The sequence below is a fragment of the Canis lupus genome, chromosome 9, assembly GCF_011100685.1.
Source record: "Canis lupus familiaris isolate Mischka breed German Shepherd chromosome 9, alternate assembly UU_Cfam_GSD_1.0, whole genome shotgun sequence".
NCBI classification, from domain to species: domain Eukaryota; kingdom Metazoa; phylum Chordata; class Mammalia; order Carnivora; family Canidae; genus Canis; species Canis lupus.
The window spans coordinates 60288263-60313972 of record NC_049230.1 but is presented as its reverse complement, the minus strand read 5'-3'; the positions used below and the strand labels follow the sequence as shown (position 1 = coordinate 60313972).

The following is a 25710-nucleotide window of genomic DNA, read 5'->3' as shown; positions in this document are numbered from 1 at the left end:
CCATCCTAAATATCGGGGAAAATTCTCCAGATGTTGAGGCTTTGGAGTAGAGGGGCAGGGAAAGGCGACATGGCCTTTCCCGGGGCTGGGGCAAGGGCCAGCCTGGACCTCTCCTTTGTGAATCCAGTTGCATGCTGGACCTTGCTGCCCACATGGACCAAACAGAACGAGTCCAAATCTGAATGCCGTCTCTCCAGCCTGCTCCCCTCCCTGACTCCTTCCCTGGGTATCATTGCCAGCATCAAGCCAGAAACCTAGGTGCCCTCCTCAGCACCTCTCTTTCCTTCGAGTGCCAACCGGTCACCAAGCCCTGACACCTTTGCTGCCACCTCTCCTGTCCCTGGAGGACTGCCTGCCATCTTCCCTCTGGCCTCCTTCATTGCATCCATCTCAATATCTCCAGCACCAGCGAGGGCTCAGTCATTCTATGCCAGACCTGTTCGCAGAGACCATCTGATGTGACTTTTATATTGTTCGGATGGAGAAGCAGCCTCCTGGAGAGGTGCAGAGACCTGTCTGAAGTCAGTCCCTGGAAGAACTGAGACTTGGACCCAGTTCCCCTGACTCCCAGCCTAAGGCTGTTTCTCCCAAGGCCAGGGCCACTCAAGTGTTAGTCCCTTTGAGTATAAAGAGTAGCTTGGGGATAAGGAGTCAGCAGAAGGTTCAGGCAGGCCCAGAGCCTAGAGGGCCTGTAATAGAAATGGGTCTCATTCAAGCTCTCCTCTCCTTTCTTCAGCACCAGAAAGTCCCTTTTTCTTTGGTATCTGAACCCCTGAATCTCTACCCCAACCCCATCCCTTTTGCTGATTATCCATGACTTACAGCTCCTCGCCAGATACCAGAGGGCCCTGGACCTGTGTTAGGCGATGGGTGTGTGTGTGTGTGTGTGTGTGTGTGTGTGCACGAGGGGAGCTGAGGCCTGTCCCTGCACCCCAGGGCCCTAGGGCTTCTATCTGCCCCACTCCCTCCCCAGGTCGGCCCTGGCTTGCTCTGTTTCCCCGGGGCAGCTGGCTTTTGTCCTAGTGGAGCACAGGAACAGTTTGGGTGGGGACCTAGGAGGGGCTGCCCAGCACATTTCACTTCTCCCACCTGGCATGGTTCCTACCCTACACCTGTGATTCTCACCCTCCCACCCTGGGAATTGGCCCAAGGACTTCTCGGTCCTTATGCCAGGCATCCCTTCTGTGGAGCCCACAGGATGGCTCAGTGTGCTGGTGAAACTGAGGGAGAAAATCTGTGGATGATCAGGAGACTGCGTGACCTTGCACCCATCCCTTCCCTCTGCTAGGATCTGTGGCCCCATCTATAAAAACCAGGAACTAGATGTTGGCGTTGGAAGCTTGGCAGGCAGATGTGAGTCTGGCTAGAGTGCCAGGAGTTGGGAGATCTCTGAAAACAATGCCGCCTAATAACTGATCATTGCATCAGTAGGTTTGTGTACAGGATCTCACCACATCTCCTATCAATCCTCGGGGATGGTTCTTGTGATTATCCCCGTTTTGTAGATGAGACTACTGAAGACCAGAAAGGGGTAACTACCAGGTCAAGGTGACACGGCTAGTAAGCTGTGAGGCTGGATTGGAGCTCAGGTCTCTTGGTTTTCTGGCAGCAGAGGTCAGACAGACCTGTGGCCTCAGAAGGCAGAGCCAGGGGATCCCTGGGTGGCGCAGCGGTTTGGCGCCTGCCTTTGGCCTAGGGCGCGATCCTGGAGACCCAGGATCGAATCCCACGTCGGGCTCCCGGTGCATGGAGCCTGCTTCTCCCTCTGCCTGTGTCTCTGCCTCTCTCTCTCTCTCTCTGTGACTATCATAAATAAATAAAAAAATTAAAAAAAAAAAAAAAAGGCGGCAGAGCCAGGCCCTCCGGGTGTAGCCAGTCCTCCCTGTTGGGTCTGTCTGAGTGGGTTTCTCATCCAGAAACTACATGCATGCCAGCCTGGACTGCCCCCTTTTCCACTCTGGGGGCCACTTCTAGCCTGAGGTACTCTGGGGTCTGCCCTGAAGACTTGGGTGACCTCAGCACTGCCCATAATCTCTGGGCCTCAGTTTCCAGTCTACCAAATGGACACGATTCTGGTGCCTCTGGCTTCAAAGGCTCAAGTGCCTCAAGGGTCTCGGGGAAATCGCCTTAGTTGGGATCAGAATAACCAATACCGTGTTTCTGCTGGAGCCGAGCAGAGGAAGTAAGCGGGCGGGCGGGGGCGCCGAGGGGACCTCGGGCTGCGGAGGTGGAGCCGGGGGGCGGGCCCGGCGCGGCGGGAGCTCCTGGCACCGGCGCCCCGGGAGCCCGCAGTCTGCACCCCGAGCGCAGCAGCCGCCCAGAGCTATGAGCCGTGAGTTCGACCCTGAGGCCCCCAGGAACCCTCTTCGCCTCCCGGGGGAGCCTCGAATGCCAGGCCCAGCCCTCACCTCTCGCTCCGCAGGGGGGAGTCGCCTGCACCGGTGGCCGCTGCTCCTGCTGCTGCTGCTGCTGCTGCCGCCGCCCCCGGTCCTGCCCGCGGAAGCCCGGACCCCGGCGCCTGGTAGGCGGCCCCCCCTCGCCCCTGCGCCCCGGCCTGGCCCCTCCTCCCCGGGGGCCCACCCAGCTTCCCCTTTCTGCCCAGTGGGCCTGGGATGGGGGAGGGAGCCGACTCTGCTGGTGGGAGCAGGGCGCTCTGAAGACCCCCAGGGGCGAGGGGCCTTGGCTAGGGCCCACAGGCTATTGGGGGGGGGGGTAGGGCAGGCTGGGAGACTGGGCCTTGGCGGAAGGGAGAGCGCCTCTGCGGTTCCCTGACCTGCCCCGGGCCCCCAGCTGTCCCAGCTGCCTTGCCCCCAACAACCCTGCCCTTTAAATCCTCAGCCGTGAGGTTCCCACTGGGCAGCTGATTTAGGCTCAGGCAGGTGCCCTAATTCTCTCTAGCTCACACAGCACATGGTGGGCCAAGCGTTTAAACTTGAAATCGCAATCTGTCTTACTCTAGGCACTTCGAAAGGTCTTTCCACAGAGCCCCAACCCCACCCACCCCACCCCAGGCAAGCACCACCATTCCCCTCCAAGAACCCTGTTTCATCACGCAGGAGATGATGGGGAAAGTCAGATCCTGTAAAATTCCACCACTCCTGCTCCCCTGCCATGCATGTACCAGGTTCCGGGTGAAGGAATTCAACTCCACCCTCAGCAGGCCTCCCTCCCCGAGCTTATGGCTGGCGTGTGTGTGTGTGTGTGTGGTGTCGCGCGCATGCATGCACATGTGCAGGTGTGCAAGTCCTGGGCATACCTTCCTCCACCACCTCGCCATATGGTCTCTGGGTCTCCACTTCCCCTCTGGGGGAAAATGTGGGCCAGAGAGGGCTGGTGGGAAGGTGGTTGCAGAGAGGGGTCTGAGTTTTCTGTTGTGATGCTGTAAGGACTTGGAGCTCAGTTGAGAGAAGAAAGATGCCTATGAGGACTGTGAATCAGCCCAGATTTCCCAGAGGAAAGGCTTTTGAGTAGGTGGCATTTGGGGAAGCCAGGTGGAGGGTGCTTCCAGAGTTTGGAGATAAGCAGAGGCCCAGTTCATGGGGAGAAGAGAAAGAAGACTCATGTGACCAGCACTTTACAGTCTACAAAGCCCAGCTACGCCTCTACTTCTTGGTGCTCACGGCAGCCCTGCCGGGGAGATGTGTCAGACCCATTCTACAGAAGGGAGAGCTGAGGTCCAGAGGGGTCCATTTATCTGAGACCCAGCAGCAGAGCTGGGGCTGACCAGGCTGCATGAGTGACCGATTTGTCAGCCCCTGGATCAGCACACCACTTCCTCTGAGGCTTCAACCCCGCCGTGCTGAGGCTCCAGTCCCCCAGGGCAACAAGGGCTGGCCTGCCTGTCTACCGGCGTGTTCACTAATGCCCAGTGAGCCCTGGTCTGTGCCGTTTTGTTTTTGTCTTTTCTACTTATCTTTATATCACAAGTGTTTAAATGGAATTACTCTTTTCACTCCACAAACATTCCCAAGGACTTGCTTTAAGTTTTTGGCTGGAGCTGGAGGTGCAGAGCTGAGAGGGGCCCAGATCTCACAGGGAGTCAGAAATGCCCATAGACTGTCATCCAGAGGGGGTCCGGGGTCACGACTGCGGGACACACAGGGGTGTGTGAGGCTCCAGGCAGGGAGCAGTTTCCTCTCCAGGGTGAGGAACCCAGGGAGGCTTCCTGGAGGTGCTAATGTCTGACTTAGATCCCCAGGAGGTGGTGAGTGACGAGAAGGACTCTGAGGCTTTACTATGAGACTCTGTAAGGTCTTTCTGATGGAAGTGATGGCAGAGCAGAAGCCTAAAGCTCTGCACCTTGGGAGGCAGATGGGAACCTAGGAGTGGGACAAGAGGCAGGTGCTGGCTGGCAAGGGCCTTTGGATGTGGGTGAGGAGACAGGACTCGGGCCTGAGGGTGAGTGGGTGGGACAGGTAACTTGGGGCAGAACTGGAGGCCAGGAGACTTTAAGGAGCATTGTTGCCAGGGTCAAGGAAGGAACAGCAAGGAACTGCATGCGGGGGCTGTACTCTACTTCAGATCTGTGAGGCAAGACGCCTGGGCATCTCCCCTGGGAAGCCAGAGCCTCTGGGTGCCCTTAGAGGTACAGCAAAGGCCAACCCCCAGGAGATGAGGGCTGCAGACTCACCTAGGGGCAGGTGGCAGATGGCAGGGAGAATGTTGCTTTGATTTCTTGTGTAGGGGAGGAGATTGAGTCTGGCTTGGAGGGTAAGGCCATGCAAGCAGAGTCTTAATGCTCCAGTTCATCACCTCCAGCACCTGGACTTGGCCTAGTATTCTCTCCTTGGCAAGAGATACATGGCTCTGAGCTCTGTGCAAGAGGGTCCTGAGGCCAGTGAGCCCTGGCACATGGCAGGGGGGAACCCAGCCTGAGAAGAGCCCCCCCCCTGCTGCACACAGCTGGCTGCTTCCTATCTGCAGTACCAGCTGGGCCTTTGGGCGGGGGGGGGCTTCCTCTCCAGCAGACTCTCCCAGCAGGGGGGTCCCAGCTGATGGGGCCTCGTGTGCTGGTGCCTCAGCTCTGGCTGCTATCTCCACTGAGTGTAGGAACTGGGGCCCAGGTCTGGTTAGTCAGGCCCCCCCCCCGCCCCCGGCTCTTTGGCAGCCAAACCCCTAGAGCTTCTCTAAATATTATTCTTAGGAGATTTCAGCTCAGTCCCTGTAATGGTCCCTCTTGCTACCTGCAAGGTACCCTCTGCATCCCGGTGGACATAGTGTTCCCATACCCTGCCCGGAGCCCTGACTCCTGGGCTTGGGGACATTTCTTTGTCTGAATCCTCAGAAAGTCCTGGAGCTAGACAGTCCTGGATAGTCTCATCTGTGGGAATATGTGTGGGATGAGTAGGCTGGTCAACCCCACCTCTGGGGTGGCTTAAAGATTCAGTGAGAGCAAGTTGCAAGGTTCTCAGCTGATGGGCTGGGGGATTCATAGTGATGCAAATAATGGAGTCCTCCTGGCCTTTATGGGGATAGATGTGCTTGAACCAGAGTAGAGAAGAAGGCAGAAGAGGCAGAAAAGGAGGCATCTTAGAGCTTGTCTGCTCCATCCCCTTTCTGGGATACATAGGGATGAGGACTGGAGGGTGGAAGGGACATGCCTGAAAATATACAACTGGTAAAAAACAGCCACTCTCTTGATACATTTTCCCCAACACCTACCGGGTACCTGGCCCTGTACTGGGAACTTAGTACATTTGGTGCCTATATCTCCCCACTTCTCTTTCTGGATTTTTTTTTTAAGATTTTATTTATTTATTCATGAGAGACATGGAGAGAGGCAGAGACACAGGCAGAGGGAGAAGCAGGCTCCACGCAGGGAGCCCGATGCGGGACTCAATCCCAGGACCCCAGGATCACGCCCTGAGCCAAAGGCAGACGCTCAACCACTGAACCACCCAGCTGTCCCTTTCTGGATGGTTCATTATACAGGGTGTCCTCCACTGAACACAGAGCAGAACTGGCATGAAAGCATGCTGGATTTAAGTTAGACTGAAGGAAGGCCTTTCTTTGTGAGAAGTCCTAGAACTCTAATTGCGGCAGGGAATGGTGATCCCTCTGAGGTCATTCCCAGTTCGTGGATCAAAGTGACTGTCCTACCCCATCCGCTTCCCAGATCCAGGCCTGGGAACCTCCAGGGGAAAGAAGGGAGGAAAAGAGAAGAGAGTCCAAGTCTTGGCTCTGCCACTTCAAAGCTGTGGGGCTTGGGGCCAGACTCCTGCTCCTGAGCCTCACATTCCTCATTTGTGCCACAGGGAGTCTTCTCCCCCGTCCTGTGGAGTGCCCCCGTGGACTGCCGAGCAGATACAAAAGAGTAGGAGGCACGCAGGGCTGCGAGTGGTTGCTAGAGCCCCGGAATTCCTGGCAACTGTGACAGTCCAGTGTGCTCAGGCTCATCCCAGGGAAGAGGCACTTAGCTCCTCCCCGCCCACCCGGACACCCAGGGACCCCAGTGACAGCTGTTGTCCTCACTGGGGAGCTTTTCCTGCCCAGGGCGGCTGGTGTTTATGGAGACATCACGAAGCAGGAGGGAGGGAAGGTTGGACAGCTGCGCCGGGTGGGAGGAGCCGTCCCTGGGCACATCTCTGCTGGCAGGAGAGGGATGTGGGCAGGAGCTGGGTCAGAACTCCGGGGCAGGCAGCGGGAAGGCTCCAGGCTGGCCCTCAGAGCGGGCTACCACGGATGAGGGATGCTTTTTGGCCAAGGGTCGCCAAAGAGGGTCGCCACTCTCTTGGCTTCATTTTATGAACTCCGCAAACATTTGTCAAGCTCTGGCCAGCACATCTGGATCCTGTGGGTGGCTGGATCCTCTCGGGTGGAGCTCGAGTGTGGGCGTGGCCAGTGTTAGAAAGGAGAAAGTGGGGGGGAAGCGTGGCCCCTTCTCTGGGGGGGCTCATGGTGGAGAGAAGCAGGCCAAGTGGGAACATGGAGCAGGGCGAAGGACTCTCAGGGGAGATTTTCTGGAAGATGCAAGAGGTGAGCTCCCTGGGAGGGTCAGGTGGCCCTGGAGGGCTTGGTTAGAGAAGAGCAGCCCTCTGGGCAAAGGAAGGAGAGCTTTTGGCTTTGGGGCCAAGGGATGGGGCTGCCACAGCTCCTGGAGTCCTTCTGAGAGCCCCGCTGCAACAAGGGTGGGGAAGATGAGCCCAGAGAAAGGCTGGGCTTCTAGCCTTGTGCCTGCTTGGTGGTAGGACTGACCCATCTGTGACAGAGGGCCTCGTGTGTCAGGGTTGGGAGCCACATGGCGGGGCCTTCCGGGGCTCCTGGGCAGGTGAGGTGGGCAGGTGGACAGAGCGTCCTGAGCAGGAGGAATCAATGAGGAGAGCCCCAAGCCAGCTGTGGGTGATCATCCACTCACCCTCCTTGGCATTTCTGGGCCTGTGGCTTTGGGAGGGGAGGCTGAGTCCTGTCCGCTGGGTCTGCCTGTGTTGGCTTGATAAGGCCATTTCTGTCCAGCCCTCTTCCGGTTGGCCCCACCCTGCTGCATCCCTACAGGGTTCCACAGGGACGCCATTGTGCGATGTGGGAGTTGCCAGGGCTTAAGGAAAACTATTTGCATGATTCCTGCGATTCTCTTCTTGCTGGCACGCCTGTGTGTGTGTGTGTGTGCGTGTGTGTGTTGGGGGGAGTGCTGCTGCTGCTGGGGTGCTCCCCTGGGTGGGGGCCAGGAGGACTCTGCTCTCCAGCCCCCGTGCTGCAAAGTGAAGAGGCTGAGAGTGAAGGGGTCAGTCCTTGCCTAGGGCCATGCCCTCTGATAACAACACCCTTCTACCGCCTGTTGCTACCCTCTTGGCTCCCAATAATCAGTGGTGCAAAGAATAGGAGTTCCAAGTACTGTTGGTTCTGAACTTGGATGAGGAAGTGTGTTTGCTCAATGGAGTCTGGTGTTTTTGATATGAGACCAGGGAAGCAGCCCTTGCCAAGATCCAGGAGACTTGGGTCTACAAGGAGAGCCCTGCTCTGTTCTATGTCCTTGGCCAAGCCTCCCCCTCTCCCTGACCCTCGGTTTCCCTCACTGAGCTGTAATGAACACCAAATGAGCCCTGAGAAGTCTCTGACTCTGCTGTTGAAGAATCACTAAAGCAGTGCAGATCTGAGCAAAGGGGCTGTGGTCGGCAAGACCTGAATTAGACACAAGGAGGGACGTACTGGTGGGGATTTCACCAGGAGGCAGGAGGGCTGACACCAGAGCTCCATTCACCAACTCAGGAGATTTTTCCAACCCTATCTGTGCTGTTTCCTTGGTCCCTGACCTTCCTCAAGATCCTGGAGCCCAGAATCCACTCTGACATGGGCCACGGCTGGGACTTCCCTCAAACCCACACTTTGTCTACAGGGATCTGGGAAAATTCTTTCCTTGGGCTTGAGTGTTGGGTCTGCGGGTGGTGGGGTGGAAGTGAAAGGCGGTTTGTCTGGTATGACTTTCTGGGTGACCTGCGTGAGGTTCGCCTTATCTGGCCTCAGTTTCCCTATCTGTGAGTGGGCATTACGATTCCCGCTCTTACCCCACTTCTGCAGAAATAGAGAGAAGGTGGACACTCTCACCTTCCTAGTATCCAGGTGCCTAGAGTTTAGGGGCTGGTTTGAGAGAAGCCCCCCTTCCTTATCCACAAACCCTGCCCTTGGTGCTGGGCTCTGACCTGGCAGGAAGTGAACGCTCTAGAAATCTCTGTGGCTGCAGTATCTTATCAGCTGTTTCCTAACCTTTGGTGTCCCAGTTGGGGTCTGGACTCTTTCCCTACCCTACCCTGACAGCAGCAGGGAAGAGAGGGGACTTCCCCTGGGGGCACAGTGTGGACCGGGCTGGAGACCAGAGCAGGGCCTGATCAAGGCAGGGCCGGGGACTTCTGTGCATGACTGGGACAACAGAGAGGACCCCCGAGGTGAACACCGAAGTCTAGAGAGGGCCCCTGAATGAGTTAGAACAGAGCTGTGACTTGAGTCCATGCCCTAAGTCTGGCCCTACACTTCCCTGTCAGGGCAGAATGGGGGTTGGGGGATCACTTTAGAGTGGTCTGTGATCTTTGCTTCTCCCCTGCAGTGAACCCGTGTTGTTACTACCCATGTCAGCACCAAGGGATCTGTGTCCGCTTCGGCCTTGACCGCTACCAGTGTGACTGCACCCGCACGGGCTATTCTGGCCCCAACTGCACCATCCGTGAGCTGGGCCTCCTGCCCCCACTCCTGTCCTGGCCCCCCTGACTCCCCTGGGCTAGTCCCGAGACCCACCGACATCCTGCCCTCACCCCCGGCCAAGGCTCTGTCTTCCTTCCTTGCCTGGCTTTGACCTCTGGCCCTCTCCTTGACCCTGCTGTGGCAGAGCTCACACCCTGGCCCCCGCCCCTGCCCTCACTCACATCTGCTTCTGGCTCTGTCATGTGTCACGTCTCCCAACTTTCCACCCTTACCCTGCCCTGTGTGTTCTACCTGGTTCCATCCTGGCCAAGTTTCCAGGTCCCATCTTCCACTCCGGATACTTCTGATCCCGACTGAGTGCCTCCTACTATCCCTGCAGCCGAGCTGTGGACCTGGCTCCGGAATTCACTGCGCCCCAGTCCCTCTTTCCTCCACTTCCTGCTGACGCATGGGCGCTGGTTTTGGGAATTCATCAATGCCACCTTCATCCGTGACATGCTCATGCGTCTGGTACTCACAGGTGAGTGGAGTGCGCCCCCCCCCCCCCCCCCCCCCCGCCGCAATCTGGGGAGCAAGAAATCCTGCCAGCTCTTGGAATTCTTGACATCTGATAAGGACAGTGGGTGGGAGACTGTGATGCCAGATTCAACATGTCCAACCCAAGAGGAGGGGGGGAAGGGGGTGTAACAAGGGATGGGAAACCCATTGTCACCACTGTTTTCATCCTCTATAGCGCGTTCCAACCTTATCCCCAGTCCTCCCACCTACAACATAGCGCATGACTACATCAGCTGGGAGTCCTTCTCCAATGTGAGCTATTACACTCGTGTTCTGCCCTCTGTGCCCCAAGATTGCCCCACGCCCATGGGGACCAAAGGTAATGGAGATGGGGTTAGGGAGCTGGGCCTAGGGGTCACAGAGATGCTCTGTTCTCTTTGGGAAAAAGCAGGTGGAAGAGCAATTATTGACCCATTTCTGAGACGGGTGGACCAAGGCAAGATATATGACATATCCAGAGCCACAGACAAGGACAGGGCTAGGGAATGAGGGCCTCTTGCTGAGGTCACCTAGAAAGTTAGGGCAGAGTCAGACTAGTGCTTCTGTATTTCCAGGGTGCCTCTTTACTTGAACCCTTGTCTCCTGAATTGGTAGGCTCCTGCTGGAATGGGGTGGGGGGACTTAAAAATTGAGATGTAGGAAGGAATAGCGTGCTATTTTTTGGTTGCTAACTCCATGTTTGGCTCTTCACTGGTGTAGTTTACTGTGCTTCATCAGTAAGAGTTCTTTCCTTTAGTTGCCTGAGACCCCACTTGGTCTCACTGACAGGAGTCTTCTTCCTAAATCTTTCTTCCCACTCCCCCCCTTGATTGCCCAAAAACCCAGGGGTTTACTCAGTTCAGAGCCATGAAGTCTGCTTCCAGTATAGAGGAAACAAGAGAAGCGTTGGTCCACCATTGACATCACTTCTGTTCCTGGCTGTTGAATGCCTGTCCTGAGCAGTCCCGTGGTTGTGAGTCTTTGCTGATTGAGAATGTTGCATACGTATTGATGTCCTTACTTGGGTCTCTAGGGCACTACTCTGATGGTTTGCACTCACATATTTAGCTACTATACCTAAGGCATGACTATCCTACCAGATAGCTGGATCTGGCAGTTTCTGGACTCTGCCAGCCTTTTGCAGGAACCAGTCCTTGCTCGGTGTCAGTCTGAGTCATGATTCCAGGTTATAGGGTGTAGACCACTCCCTCCAACTTCCCTGTTGGTGAGTTTCCTTTGGGGTGCTTGATCTTCTTGCCTGCTGGAGGAAACCAGTTGGCCATCTCAATCCAGAGAGGTTCTATTGATCTTGAACCTTCAACACTGGGACTCGTTTAAGGTATTATAAAAGGATGCCTTTACCAAAACACAAAAATTCCGTCATTCCTTTCTGTGTGGGCATTCAGTACTGACTTATCTGATACTGATGGAATTAAGAAGGCTCTTTTTTTTTTTTTTTTGAAGATTTTTACTTATTTGAGAAAGACAGAGAGAATGAGTAGGTAGGGGGGTGTGGAGAGGCAGAGGGAGAGGGAGAAGCAGAGTTCCTGCTGAGCAGGAAGCCTGACATGGGGCTTAATCCCAGGACCCCAAGATCATTACCTGAGCTGAAGGCAAACGCCTAACCGACTGAGCCACGCAGGTGCCCCAAGGAAGGCCCTTAATACTTATTCTCATGATGACAGACACCTGCTTCAAGATGACCTGTTGTCTTTTCTCCAGACGGAAAGACTGGCGTCATTTAACATAGGTTGGCAAACTCCAGCCGACAGCCCAAATCCAGTCTACTCCCTACTTTGTGAATACAGTTTTTTTAGAACTTGGTCACATTCATTTGTTTAGGTGTCATCTATGACTGTTTTCCCCTACAGCAAAGCAGAATAGATGGTGACAGAGCTCATATGTTGGCAAAGCCTAAAAATATTGACTAGCTGTCTTACAGAAAAAGTTTGAAGTTCACTGATCTTTGATTTATAAGATCCCATCACACCAGTGCTCAGTCATGTTTATATTATCTCATGAATGCCTCAAAATACTGCGTAAAATAGGTATCATTTGCCTTATTTTACAGATAAAAAAAATGAGGCTCGGAAAGATGTAGTGAATTCTCTATGTTTACACAGTCAGCAGGCAGCATCCCCAGTTGTAATTAACTAATTGCTTAATTATTAATTAATTTTTAAAATTTTTATTTATATATTTATGAAAAACAGAGAGATAGGCAGAAGCAGGCTCCCAGTGGGGAGCCTGATGCGGGACTCACTCCCAGGCCCCTGGGATCATGACCTGAGCCAAAGGCAGATGCTCAACCACTGAGCCACCCAGGTACCCATGTCCCTAGTTTTAAACACAGACTACCTTGCTCCAGGGCCAGGAAGTCCAAGTTCTTTTTTTCTTTCTTCTTGTTTTATTTACTTTTCTTTCTTCTTCCTTCTTGATTAACTTTTTCAAAGTTGCAAATACATCCAGAAGTTGAGAGGAAAGCATGATAAACTGCTATGTATCCATCTCTCCATTTCAAAATGTACCCATAATTTGCCAGTCTTATTTCATCTCTTATTTTTTTATGAGTAATCTATAGCAAATTCTAAATATCATGCTATTTTTACCTATAAATATTTCTAGGGTCTTTTGCTAGAGAAAGTGCAAGGGCTATCCAGTAGGAGGGAGGCTGTTCTGGGCTTCCTCTGTGGACCAGTTTGGTCCAGAGAACCCAGAAGGTCCTGGGGCAGGGAGACTGAGGCAGAAGGCAGCTACTGCCCCTTCCCACCTCCCCAACCAGGGAAGAAGCAGTTGCCAGACGCCCAACTCCTGGGCCGTCGCTTCCTGCTCAGGAGGAAGTTCATACCTGACCCCCAAGGCACCAACCTCATGTTCGCCTTCTTTGCACAACACTTCACCCATCAGTTCTTCAAAACTTCTGGCAAGATGGGTCCTGGCTTCACCAAGGCCTTGGGCCATGGGGTGAGTACCTAGGAGGGGCTCAGGACTTCTCTGGACCCCAACTTAGCACGTGCAGGCCATCGCCGCCGAGGCAGCCCCTGGGGATCTGAGTGGACCCTCTTTCTCTCCTCAGGTAGATCTTGGCCACATTTATGGGGACAATCTGGACCGTCAGTATCAGCTGCGGCTCTTTAAGGATGGGAAACTCAAGTATCAGGTAGCACCGGGCTTACAGGTGGGGCAGTGGGAGAGGCCTCCTGTGGTCTTCCCTGGCAGAGGCTATAGTGACAGCCTAGGAGGGCCAGCTGCAGGAGCTGGAGGAGTGTGTGAATCAGAGAGACAATGAACCCAGGGAGAAGGTGCCAGGCCAGAGAAGCACACCGGGAGCAGACATGGCCTCTCATGTTCTCCTGGGAGGTAGACTTCCAGGCTTGATAGGAGATGGACATTTCCAGTCTGCATATGTACACTGAAATTTTCCACCATATCATTTGGATACTATGATGTGCCTCATGTAGGTGACTGAGCATTGACCATGAGAGTTAATGGGTCCTGACCTTAAGGAACTCACAGCCTATCTAGGGCCACCCCCAAATGCTAGGATGCCTGTTCCACAAGGACTTTGTGCCTGCACAAGCACCGTCTACTAGAAATATGATGTGAGCCACATATGTGATTAAAATTTCTCTGGTGGCCACATTGAAAAAGGTAAAAATAAACAGGTGAAATTGATTTTATTTTTAAGATTTCATTTATTTATTCATGAGAGACACAGAGAGAGGCAGAGACATAGGCAGAGGGAGAAGCAGCCTCCTTGCAGGGAGCCCAATGTGGGACTTGATCCCAGGACCCCTGGATCACGCCCTAAGCCAAAGGCAGATGCTCAACCACGGAGCCCCTCAGGTGCCCCTGAAACTGATTTTAATAATGTATTTTATTTAACCCTATGGATAGCCAGCACAACACGTTACCATTTCAACATGGAATCAATACAGAAATTTTTTTTATTTTATAGATATTATATATTTTATTTGTATTATATGTGTATGCATCCCATAGAACAACATACCACATGTATTTATATTTTCCCCTATAATACATTTTTTTAATAATAAATTTATTTTTTATTGGTGTTCAATTTGCCAACGTACAGAATAACACCCAGTGCTCATCCCGTCAAGTGCCCCCCTAAGTGCCCGCCACCCAGTCACCCCCACCCCCCGCCCTCCTCCCCTTCCACCACCCCTAGTTCATTTCCCAGAGTTAGGAGTCTCTCATGTTCTGTCTCCCTTTCAATACAGAAATTATTTTTTTTTAAATTAATTTATTTATTTATGATAGTCACAGAGAGAGAGAGAGAGAGAGAGAGAGAGGCAGAGACACAGGCAGAGGGAGAAGCAGGCTCCATGCACCAGGAGCCCGATGTGGGATTTGATCCCAGGACTCCAGGATCGCGCCCTGGGCCAAAGGCAGGCGCTAAACCGCTGCGCCACCCAGGGATCCCCCCACAATACAGAAATTATTAAACAAATATCTCACATTCTCTTTTTTTCCTGCTAAATCTTCAAACTGATCTGTATTTTATATTCACAGCACATTTTCCTTGGATGCCAACTTTTCACTAGAGATCTCTGATCTGTATTTAGATTTCACAAAGTTACAGTTAGAAAGTAGATTTACATGCCCAAAGTTGTTCTGAGCATAAAGATGTTCCAATTGCTGACGTAGCCATTTTAAGATTTAAATCTACATGAAATAAAGTCACAGATTCAGTTCTTCATTCACACCAACCACATTTCTAGTGCTCAACAGCTACATGTGACTAGCCACTCCCCTATTGGACTACACAAATCTAAACAAACCAAAATCTAGGCAAAAAATTCACTGCTGAATCTTTAAGGCTAAGAACAGAACTTGGCTTGTGGTAGGCCCTACTACAGGTCCGTGTATGTTATTGACTAAATGAAAAATCTGCCATAGAACCAGTTACACTTGTGATCGCCCACTAGGAAGGGGCCATGAGGGTGCTGGGGAAGTGTTAGGGTGGGGAAGGCTTCCCTCCTAGGAAGATCAGATAAATCAAGAACTTCAGGGAGGATGAGGGGAGTTCAAGAGGCTAAGGGGGTGGAAATGGGCTTTCTGGGCTAACAGTACCTGGACTTGGACTTGGAGAGGATGGACAGCTTGTGCTACTCAGAGGGAGTGAGGGAAGGGGCATGCGGTTGGCTGGACACCTGAATGACTGCAGGTGAAGGGGGAGACACCTATGGGGCGTGTTTAGGATTTCCAATTTCTGCCAAGAGCAGAGAGAGAACGTGGGAGGGTTTGAAGCCAGGACATGATACTAAATTTGTGTTTTTTAAAGGATTACTCTGGCTGCGGTGCTGAGAATGGACTGTCTGGAGGCAAGGGTTGACATAGGGAGCCACTGACGAGAAGGGTCAGCGTGGAAGATGAGGGTGGTTAGAAGTAGGGGGTGGCAGAGGGGATAGAGAGAAAAGGACCCATTCTAAGATTTAGGAACTAGAATCAGCTAGAATTAGCAGGCCTTGGTTAGGGAGGGTGGGCAGTTGCTCTGTGTGACATGGACAGCTGTAACTAGGGAATGTCAGCTGTGGCAAGTGCAGGCACCCACGCTGTCCCCGGGTTGCCAGGTGGTCCCATCCCACAGGTTCTGGATGGAGAGATGTACCCGCCATCTGTGGAGGAGGCGCCTGTGTTGATGCACTACCCACGGGGCATTCTGCCCCAGAGTCAGATGGCCGTGGGCCAGGAGGTGTTTGGGCTGCTTCCTGGGCTCATGCTCTATGCCACGCTCTGGCTGCGTGAGCACAATCGTGTGTGTGACCTGCTGAAGGCTGAGCACCCCACTTGGGGTGATGAGCAACTCTTCCAGACGGCCCGACTCATCCTCATTGGTAAGGACTCCAGACCTACCCTGTCATGTCCTCTGTCCTAAAAGGCAGGGGTTGGGGGGCTTGGGGAGAGAGAGTTGGGGCGAGATGCTAGCTATAAGCCCTTGAGCAGGGCTCTTCTGCTCTGCGAGGCTCAGTTTCCAAATCTGGAATTTGGGGCTAATGATGACTGTAAGGATTTGTTGAGATGATGACAAGCACTTAGCACATAGTAGGCCTTCAGAAAATGGGTGGCCGTGATGGTTGATCATTAGCTGGGTGACTTGCAGCAGATTTGATTAGCCACCCCAATCTGTTTCCCTGTCTACTGCCCCAGAGGCACACAGTGACATCCCTAACATGTGCAGGTCAGACTCCAGCCTGACCAGCCTTCTGGAATACTCCTGTTTCTGCCCTGTGTGTATCTGCCTTCCTGGGGTTTGGTAGCTTCTGGGTGACTCAGGGACAGGATATTTTTGTGTCCCCTATGGGGGCGTGTCTGCAGCCTAAAATGTCAGATGGTTTCCTGCCTGGGAGCTTGGTCCCTGACACCCCTGTCCAGACTGTGTTCACTCTGAGTCACCAGGAATCCCTTTTCCCTGCCTCTGGGCATCACTGGGCATGGCTGGTCCCAATTATATTGCCTGATTCACTAAAGCCTGGAAGAGCCAGGCATCAGGGATAGGAACAGCCTAGAGAAGAAGAAAGAGCTGGTTCTTAAGTCCCAGCATTTTGGAGACTTTGATCAGAGAGGGCAAGTCTATAGCTGGAGGCTGCTCAGAGTGTTGACTGCTATTCGAAACTGTGAACAAGGTGATGAAGCCGTATATCCAGTGCTTTGGTTCATCCTCCCCGACAACCTTCATCCCAGGGGAGCTCCTTCCTGAGTGGACCAGGAGGGTTCCCCACATGCCTACACCTAGCACTCTTTCCCACTTGCATGTGATCATTCTCCCAATTATGTGGGGCCCTGGGCCAGGTAGGTGCTGTCTATTATTCCCAACGGCCCTATCCGTAGCATCACCCCGCACATTTTACAGAGCAGGAAGGTGAGGTTTACCTTCACAGCCCAAGCTCAGATTGCCTAGAAATGGTCACGCCAGGTTCTAGATGCCGCCGATGGCCAGTTTCATGGCTCCAAATCAATTTGCTAGAAGCCAGTTTGTCTCCTGACTAATCAGCCAAAAGAATCCGTTTCTTTTCCGATCTAAATGACTGGTTTTCATTCCGTTACAGAATGTTTAATTTGTTTCTTTCCTGGCTCTTTACTCTATAGCAGGTTACTGAGAGGGCCGAGGAAAAGCTATTTATGAGAATTCTGATATATAAGAACATATGAGGAATATAAATGGGACCAGATTCATCTTCTACCCTCAGCCTCCCTGTTTTGCTGCGGTGGCAGCTGAGAGGTCTCTCTGAAGCCCCCTGGCAGCCCTGGAGGGTGTCTGCAGGCTGGAAGCCCTCATGAAGCTCATCTCCACTCTCCCGTTGTTGCGACCGCTCTCACCTCTTTCCATGGGCCATGGGAGGGTGGTCACCCCTAGCCACAGACCCAACTGTTGGGCACTTCTCCATGTCCCGCTTAGTGGAGCCGACAACCTCCCTTTGGAACGTGGTAGTAGCTGAGGGCTCTTGTCTTGGGACACGGGTCCGACCTGAGACGGAACGCTTTGTTGGCACACCCCCATTTAAAAAAAGACACAGTGAAAGTGGCCTCCCGGAATTCAACAATAATCACACTAAGGAAGTGAAGAGCAAGCAAGCACCTTTCACAAACTGGCCTGCCTCCCGAGCCGAGCCCGGTGGCTGGGTCTCGGTGCTTCCTTGACCCTTGTCCCCATCCTCTGTCCCAGGGGAGACCATCAAGATTGTGATTGAGGAGTATGTGCAGCAGCTGAGTGGCTACTTCTTGCAGCTGAAGTTCGACCCGGAGCTGCTGTTTAGCGCCCAGTTCCAGTACCGCAACCGCATCGCCATGGAGTTCAACCAGCTGTACCACTGGCACCCGCTCATGCCAGACTCCTTCTGGGTGGGTTCCCAGGAGTACAGCTATGAGCAGTTCCTGTTCAACACCTCCATGCTGACGCACTACGGGATCGAGGCCCTGGTGGATGCCTTCTCTCGCCAGAGCGCCGGCCGGGTATGCCTCGACAGGGAGAAGAGGGAGCGGGCAGGGCGTTCTGGGAAGCATCCGGCCCAGACCCAAACCCCAGTGTTCTCTTCTGTTCCATGGGGCAAGGTCACTCCCAAATTCCCTCGTCCATTCCTTTATTCTTCCTCTTGTTCTTTTGTTCATTCAGCAATACCAGGTGCTGGGGGTAGAGTGGCAAGTAAGATCAACATAGTTCTTGGGTCCTTGTCCCCTTGGCACTGACACCCTAGCGAGAAATGATACTCCTATAACAGCTAACATCATATGAGCATGTACTTTGTGTAAAACATTGTGTCGGGTGCTTTCTTTTTTTGATGTTATTAGAATTATAAAAGCAGGGCAGCCCCCGTGGCGCAGCGGTTTAGCGCCGCCTGCAGCCTGAGGTGTGATCCTGGAGACCCGGGATCATGTCCCACGTCGGGCTCCCCGCATGGAGCCTGCTTCTCCCTCTGCCTGTGTCTCTGCCTCTCTCTCTCTCTCTCTCTCTCTCTGTCTGTCTCTATGAATAAATAAAAAAAAATCTTTATAAAAAAAGAATTATAAAAACATGTTAAGAGCCACAATACAAAGAGCCTATGATGCTCTGGGAACTTGGAGAGGGCTTGTGACCCAGAGTCGAGAGCTGTAAGATAAGGAGATGATGTCTGAGCAGAGATCTAAAGGATGAAGAGAGCTCTCTCAGGGAAAGAAGTAGTATTGATGGCAGGGGATGACCGTGCTCCATGCGGAGGGGACAGCATGGCAAGGGCCTGGACATCAGAGGGCATGGTGATTTGAGGACCACGAGGACATTCAGGATATGGTAATGTATGTGAAAGTGTCTTTACCTAGTAGGGCTTTATGAAATTACAGGCCTCTGTTTTGGGCTGAATTGTCCCCATCCCCCACTCATATGTTGAGGTCCTAACAACCAGTGTCTCAACTGTGACTATATTTGGAGACAGGGCCTTAAGAGAGGTCACTAAGTTTAAATGAGGCCAAAGGGTGAGTCCCACTGTGACTGGTGTCCTTACAAGAAGAGGAGGTTAGGATACAGACATGCAGAGTGGGAAGACTTAGGGAGAAGAGGGCCATCTGTGAACTAAGGACAGAGATCTCAGAATGAAACTCACCTGCTGACACTCTAATCTTCAACTTCTGGCCTCCAGACTGTAATGAAATTTCTGTTGTTTAAGGCACCTGTGCTGTGATACTTTGTTATGGCCACCCTAGCAAACTAATATAGCCCTTTCCCTGGAATTTCTAACTAGCTCCCTCCTAAATATCCCCTCCCCCATGCTTGGAAACTCCTATCTCCTCTGTCTCAGCTCCCTTCACCCCTGTTTCCCTCTGATCCTTGTCCCCAAGCCTTATCATGACATTGTGGCACCATGTGGATTTAGGTTTACCACCGGTAATTTGACTGGAATTAGTGCGCACTGCCACCAATGGGCAGCTGCTTGTTGGTTTATGGCCTCTGTTCTCTGTGGGGACACAGACATGAACAGCGACAGTAGCTTTAGCTTTGTGTTGGGCTGTATGGATTGCAAAGCATTTTCAAGGAACAGCCTTGATACTGTATGAAAAGCCTTGGTGTTGTACTTGGTCCGAGGCAGAAGGGCGACAGAAGTGTGTTGGCTCTTGGGATGCTCAAGAAAGCATGAGAAGCGATAAAACAGGGCTTTCTCTGATCATTGCTACGCATGGCTGCCATCTTGGGGGTTACCATGGGACCAACACTATGATAACTGCTTTGCATACTTTATCTTGCTTGTTTACCGCAACCAGATCAGGTGGGTGCTCTTACCTTCCCCATTTTTGCATATGATGAAACTGAAACAAGTAATTTGCCCAAGGTCCCTGCCTTAGTTTCCCAGGGCTGCCATAAAAAGGACTACAAACTGAGTTTATTTTATTATTTCATATTCCTGGAGGGTAGAAGGTATGGGCAGGGCTGTGCTCTCTCTGAAGTCTCCCGGGGAGAATGTGTTCCATGCCATTGTCTTAGCTTCTGCTGGCTGCTGGCAATCCTCTTAGACACATCACTCCAACATGGAGTCTCCCTGAGTCTGTTTTCTCTATCAGGATACCAGTCATTATTGGATCAGGATCCCCATAATGGGCTATGACCTCATCTTTGCTTGATGACATCTATTTCCAAATAAGGTCACATTCACAGGTGCTAGGGGTTAAGACTTCAACATATCTCTTTGGGGGACATAGATCAACCCACAAGGGTCCCACAGCTTGTAAATGGCAGAGATGAGATAGGCAGTGGCCTCTGCTAGCCTTGATCCAAGGTGAATGATTTCATCCTACCATGGTTTTCCTCTTTCCTACCCCATTATATTTGTTTTATCTAAACAAAACTCTTTCTTAAGCATTGACGTTGTCAATACATCCCAAGCAATGAGATGAAAGAAAATTGAGTTTTCTTTAGACTAATACTCCTTAACTGTTATGAATCAGAATTTTTCTCTGCGGACTTTTGATCTTACCAGGTTCCCTGAGCTTTGAACTCTATTTTATCTCCCTTCACAGGATATCACACCACCCCTTGGTCTTGGAGTTAAACTCCAAGTTTAGTTAAGCTAACATTGTGTATACACTATGGTTTTCATGGCAAAATTTTAGCTCCCTCCCTGCTAGCTTATGACCGCTCCCCCCCAGGACACTTGGCAGAAGGAGAAACAACACAGAGTCACCTGTGTTCCCATGGGTGGCTTTAACTGCTGTGAATGATACTCTGTGTTCCTACCATCTGGCTCTGAGTTTATCTTTCCTAGTGGTGGTTGGTTAATAGTGGTTCACTTTTTTAACAGGGAATGAAAACCAATTGAAAAACACTCCTTAGTAAGACCCCCCTCTGTATTCGTTGATAATAATGGATTTGAAGTATGCCATAAAGCTTCAGCCCCCCAGACTAATATCCGTCCATCCATTTGTCCCTCATTTGCTGTCTCAGAAACCCCTCTGCCTCTCTACATTTCATTCCCAGGGCCAGAATGCCCTTCCCCTCTGTTTGAGCTGGTGCCATGCTGGCCCCTCTTTTATGGAATTCTAGTTAATGAACCTAATAGTTGTAGAACCTCCTGTAACTGGATGTTGGGATTCTCACCTAAATGCAATGGAGATGTCTTCCTGGCCCACTGCCACTTAAATGATGAAGAAGCTAAGACTCAGGGGTGTCCCTGAGAAAGCATGACAGCAGCAGACCCCGGGCCAGGTCCCTAGCATGGTGGCTGCTGAGTCCAGCCGTGCTCTGTCTGTGCTTGGGAAGAGCTCCTGACCTGAAGTTCTCCGGGACAGTGTGGCCTGGCTTTCAGACTGCAGCTATGTTTATGTCTTGGCAGATTGGTGGAGGTAGAAACATAGACCACCATGTCCTGCACGTGGCTGTGGAAACCATCAAGGAATCCCGCGAGTTGCGGCTGCAGCCCTTCAATGAGTACCGCAAGAGGTTTGGCATGAGGCCCTACATGTCCTTCCAGGAACTCACAGGTGAACAGCTGTTTCCTGAACATAGGGCCTGCCTTTGAGGGACTCTCAGTAGAGTGAGGGGGACATTGTGGAAAGAGTGGGGTTATTATCACACCCCCCCCCCAGTGCTATGACTGTGGGGATCATGAGAGGTGTGAGCACCGTGTTGGAGAGGGGGTTGGGGATGATGGGAGCAAATGACCCTACTTGGGGGAAGAAAGTGGCTTCTCAGCTGGGTTTGAAGGAGATAAATAAGGATTTTTCTGGATGGAGAATAGAGGGAAAGGTATTCTATGTGGAAGAACAGAAAGTACAAAGGTGCAGAGGTCATAAAGAATGAGCCTGTTAGGGAGAACAGCAGTGGGAGCAAGGTGCTTATGTGTGGGGAGGGTGGGAGTTAGCGATGGCAGATTGGAGCCAAATTTGGATTCTGTGTGAAAGGATTTGGGTTTTACTCCACCTAGTGGTTCCTAAATACCCACTTATGGACCAGCTGCTTAAGAATTGCCTAGAAAATGGTTTTAAAATACCAAATCCCATATCTCTCTCCCCGAGATTCTGATTCAGTAGGCATGCATGGTGTCCAATAATCTGTGTGTGTGTACAATATGTATACTTTCTTCTTCTTTTTTTTTTAAAGATTTTATTTATTTATTCATGAGAGACAGAGAGAGGGGGAGAGAGAGAGAGAGAGAGAGAGAGACTGAGGCAGACATAGGCAGAGAGAGAAGCAGGCTCCACGCAGGGAGCCCAACATGGAACTCAATCCCGGGTCTCCAGGGTCAGGCCCTGGGCTGAAGGCAGTGCTAAACCACTGAGCCGCCCCTTTCTTCTTCTTCTTCTTCTGCTACTGGAGGAGGCGGAGGAGGCGGAGGAGGAGGAGGAGGGAGGAGGAGGGAGGAGGAGGAGGAGGAGGAGGAGAGGAGAGGAGGAGCGGAGGGGGGAGGGAGGAGGAGGAGGGAGGAGGGAGGCAAAGGAGAAGGAGAAAGAAGAAGAAGCTAGACGAAGAAGAAGACAGAAGACTCGGATCTTCGGAGGTCTGGCTTCTTCTTCTTCTTCTTCTGTCTTCGTCGTTCCGTCTCTTCTTCTATTCTTCTTGGCTCTGTCTTATTCTTTTCTTCTTCTTCTTCTTCTTCTCTCCTTCTCCTTCTCCTTCTCCTTCTCCTTCTCCTTCGAGTCTAGTCATTGGGCAGCCAAGAGTTTGGGAACTCTTGTCACAAACAGTGGGAGGATTTGACCAGGTTGTGATATGACCCATGACTGTGTACTAGTGCTTTCTAGAGGGTGGGTTTGAGGAAATAGATAGAGAAGCTCTATGTCTGTCCCCTTTAGTCACTGTCTGTGAACATGTGGGCCTCACATTGTGAGGAGAGAGTTCCCCATAATTCTGTTACTCTTTAATCTCCCATGAAAGTCCAGAGAGGGAAAATAGCACTAAATAAATCTCTGTGTGAGGTTGGACAAGTTACATTACATCTCTGAGCTCCAGTAGCATAAAGGGACTTGAACCAGATGGAGAGTGTCTCCCTCGGGCAGTTAGGGCACCAAGAAGATAGATGAGTTGCTGAAGGTCACATGTTGTCTGGTGGCCAGTCTAGGCCCTTGACTCCTTCTTCAGCAGCAAATTTCTCCTCTAGATGCAGCCATGGAAGAAGGGTCAGTGAGCCAGGCCAGATGTTAGGGCATGTGCTCAGCTGTTCAGTTGCTCTTCTGAAGTTCCATATTCTCCCTCAGAAAAAGGTGGGCCTAGAAGTTTCCCTCCTCACATTAACCTTAATGGTACCACATCTCTGACTCTAGCTTCCCCTCCTTTCAGGGGAGAAGGAGATGGCAGCCGAGTTGGAGGAGCTGTATGGAGACATTGATGCCTTGGAATTCTACCCGGGGCTTCTTCTGGAGAAGTGCCATCCAAACTCCATCTTTGGAGAGAGTATGATAGAAATTGGGGCTCCCTTCTCCCTTAAGGGCCTCCTAGGGAATCCCATCTGTTCTCCAGAGTACTGGAAGCCAAGCACATTCGGTGGTGAGATGGGCTTCAATATGGTCAAGACAGCCACACTGAAGAAGCTGGTCTGCCTTAACACCAAGACTTGTCCCTATGTTTCCTTCCGTGTGCCTGACCCCCACCAGGATGGCGGGCCTGGTGTGCAGCGGCCGTCCACAGAGCTCTGAGGGGGCAGAGCAGCAGCATTCTGGAGGGTGGACTTGTCATCCCAGAATGCTGAGGCTGGGGTTAATAATCCCAAATGTTGGGTCTTTGGTTTGCCTCAAGAATATCAAGGTCAACATTTAGAACTTTGTGTCTCTCACCCATTATCTGGAATATCATGGTCTTGTTTGTTATTCTAGAATGCTGAATTCCTGGTTGACCATCTAGAATGGATGGAGTGATGCTTCTTTGGCAAGCCAGAACACTGGTTCCTGGCCGACAACCTAGAATGTCAGACTTCTGGTTGACTTAAGACGTAGGCATTCTCTAATGTGAAGCTCCTGACAGAATCATCTAGAAAGATAGGGGATTCTTATTTTGCATTCTAGAATTCTGGGCAGCCCTCCAGCATGTTGATTTTTTTCACTGGCAGTTCAGAATGTTGTGCTCTTGATTGCTGATCCAAAATAGTGGCTGGTATGCCAGATCAGTCTTGCTCTGAATGCCTAGAATGGTAATTTGATTCATTTTCCTGTTCAGTGAGATACCCCCAAAGCAGGAGAATCTACAGCCTAACCAGAGTGCATTGCCTGCCTCTGTGCCTGCCCCGAGGACTTAGGGGGCAGAGTGTTCTTCCTGGGACGCTGACTCAGACCCTGGTCCAAGGAGCTAGAACAGGTGGGCTTTTTCCAGGTCATTGGTTGGAGGCCACCAGAGCTCTGTTGCCATCTTTGTCTTGACTCATGACAGCTGTTTCTCATGAAACTAATAAAATTCTTTTTCCAAAATGCCTATTATGTATTACTTTTCATCCCATTCCCAGATGCAGAAGCGACACTGGAGTGGTCTTTCTCCAAGCTGCCAGCTCAATGTGCTAGAGGTCGTAGCATGATACCTTCCACTGACTCTAGAGGCTGTCATGACCTAACTTTTCCACCACTGATGCTCCATTTCCCCGCTGTGGGTCAGGCATTGCCCTTCCACGGGCTGCTCTCCTAAGAAGATACAAGCCCCAGGAGGCAGAGTGTTCGGTTTCCACTGTCTGGCTAAAACGATTCCCTCAACAAAACAAAACAAAACAAAACAAAACAAAACAAAAAACAAAACAAAAAACCGATTCCCTCCCTTACAAAGCATACAAGGGCAGAGAGGAAGGGTATCTGGGAAGGAGGGCACTTACTGTGTGCCAATTTTCCACATTTAATTCTCATTTATTCTAACCCAAGAGCGTGAAGTATGTGGTATAATCCTCATTTCAAAAACAAGAAAACTGGGATTCCTGGGTGGCGCAGCGGTTTGGCGCCTGCCTTTGGCCCAGGGTGCGATCCTGGAGACCCGGGATCGAATCCCACGTCGAGCTCCTGGTGCATGGAGCCTGCTTCTCCCTCTGCCTGTGTCTCTGCCTCTCTCTCTCTCTCTGTGTGACTATCATAAATAAATAAAAATTAAAAAAAAAAAAAAACAAGAAAACTGAGACTCAGGATGGCTCAGTGACATGCCCCACAGGTGCCAGGGACAGGCCAGGACCTGGATCTGGCTGAATCTGGAGCTGTGCTCTCCCCCTGATTCCTGATTTGACTCAGTTCCAGGCCTGATCTTGCCTCTCTGACTCAGGATCAGGGGCAGAAGATGGGGTGTAGCTATCGCATGCTATCCTTTCCGTCACAAATATTTATTTTGCTAAGTGCTTTCTACACAGTAGCCACTGTTACAGGCTTGGGGCTGTGGCAGTGAGTGATCAAGACAGACAAGGCTTTTGTCTGTGTGGAGCTTACATTCCAGTGGGGGTGGAGGAGATGAGAAACAAGAAAACAATGAAATAAAGACAAAGGCAGCGTGAGCATGCCTTTCTTTCTAATCCATACTCCTCTGCCCTCCCCTGCTTGGCTCCTGAGACCTTTTGCCAGCCACATAAACCACCCCCCTAGCCCGTCCCCCTGCCCATGTAGCCAGGCAGGGGAGGACAGGTCAGAGGGGAAAGGTAAGAGATTGGGAAAGTTCCCTCATGCTCCCAGTTGAGGCTTAGATTTTCTCAGTAAGAATAATGGCCCAGAAACAATGAGAGAAGATGGGGTTCAGGCTGAGGGTCCCCAGGGCTAGGCTTCCTGTCTTACAGTCCAGAAAGATCCTTGTTTCTTCTTAGTTGGCTGGGGACTGCTTACACCATGCCTTCCTGGCCCTGTTGAATGCAGATAATGTAATTCTTCTCAGCTTCCCCTGTTGCTCTGGTGATCAGGGATCCTTTGGCTGCTGAGAGTGGGCATGGAATGGCTGTTTTGTCCTTGCTTACTTGGTATCTATTTTCCCCTCTTTGCTAATACCCCAACCTTACCAGAGGTTCCTCCCCCATCTCATTAATTCCACTGCTGGTGGTTCCACCAGGGGCCCTATTATGGCCAAGGGGTGGGTCTGTGAACCAATCCTGGCCAGTCGGACACCCTCTC

The 25710-nt window shown here is 51.7% G+C and overlaps 1 protein-coding gene across 1 annotated transcript; it reads left to right on the top strand.

Moving 5' to 3' along the window:
• The first annotated feature begins 2301 nt into the window (after positions 1-2301).
• PTGS1 (prostaglandin-endoperoxide synthase 1) lies at positions 2302-24054 on the top strand. The gene is given in 10 exon segments (NM_001003023.2): positions 2302-2521; positions 9038-9154; positions 9512-9652; positions 9866-10009; positions 12452-12633; positions 12746-12829; positions 15284-15530; positions 17360-17646; positions 20991-21138; positions 22934-24054. Coding segments are annotated over 10 exon segments (1902 nt in total). The 5' UTR covers positions 2302-2325; the 3' UTR covers positions 23290-24054.
• Positions 24055-25710: the final 1656 nt, after the last annotated feature.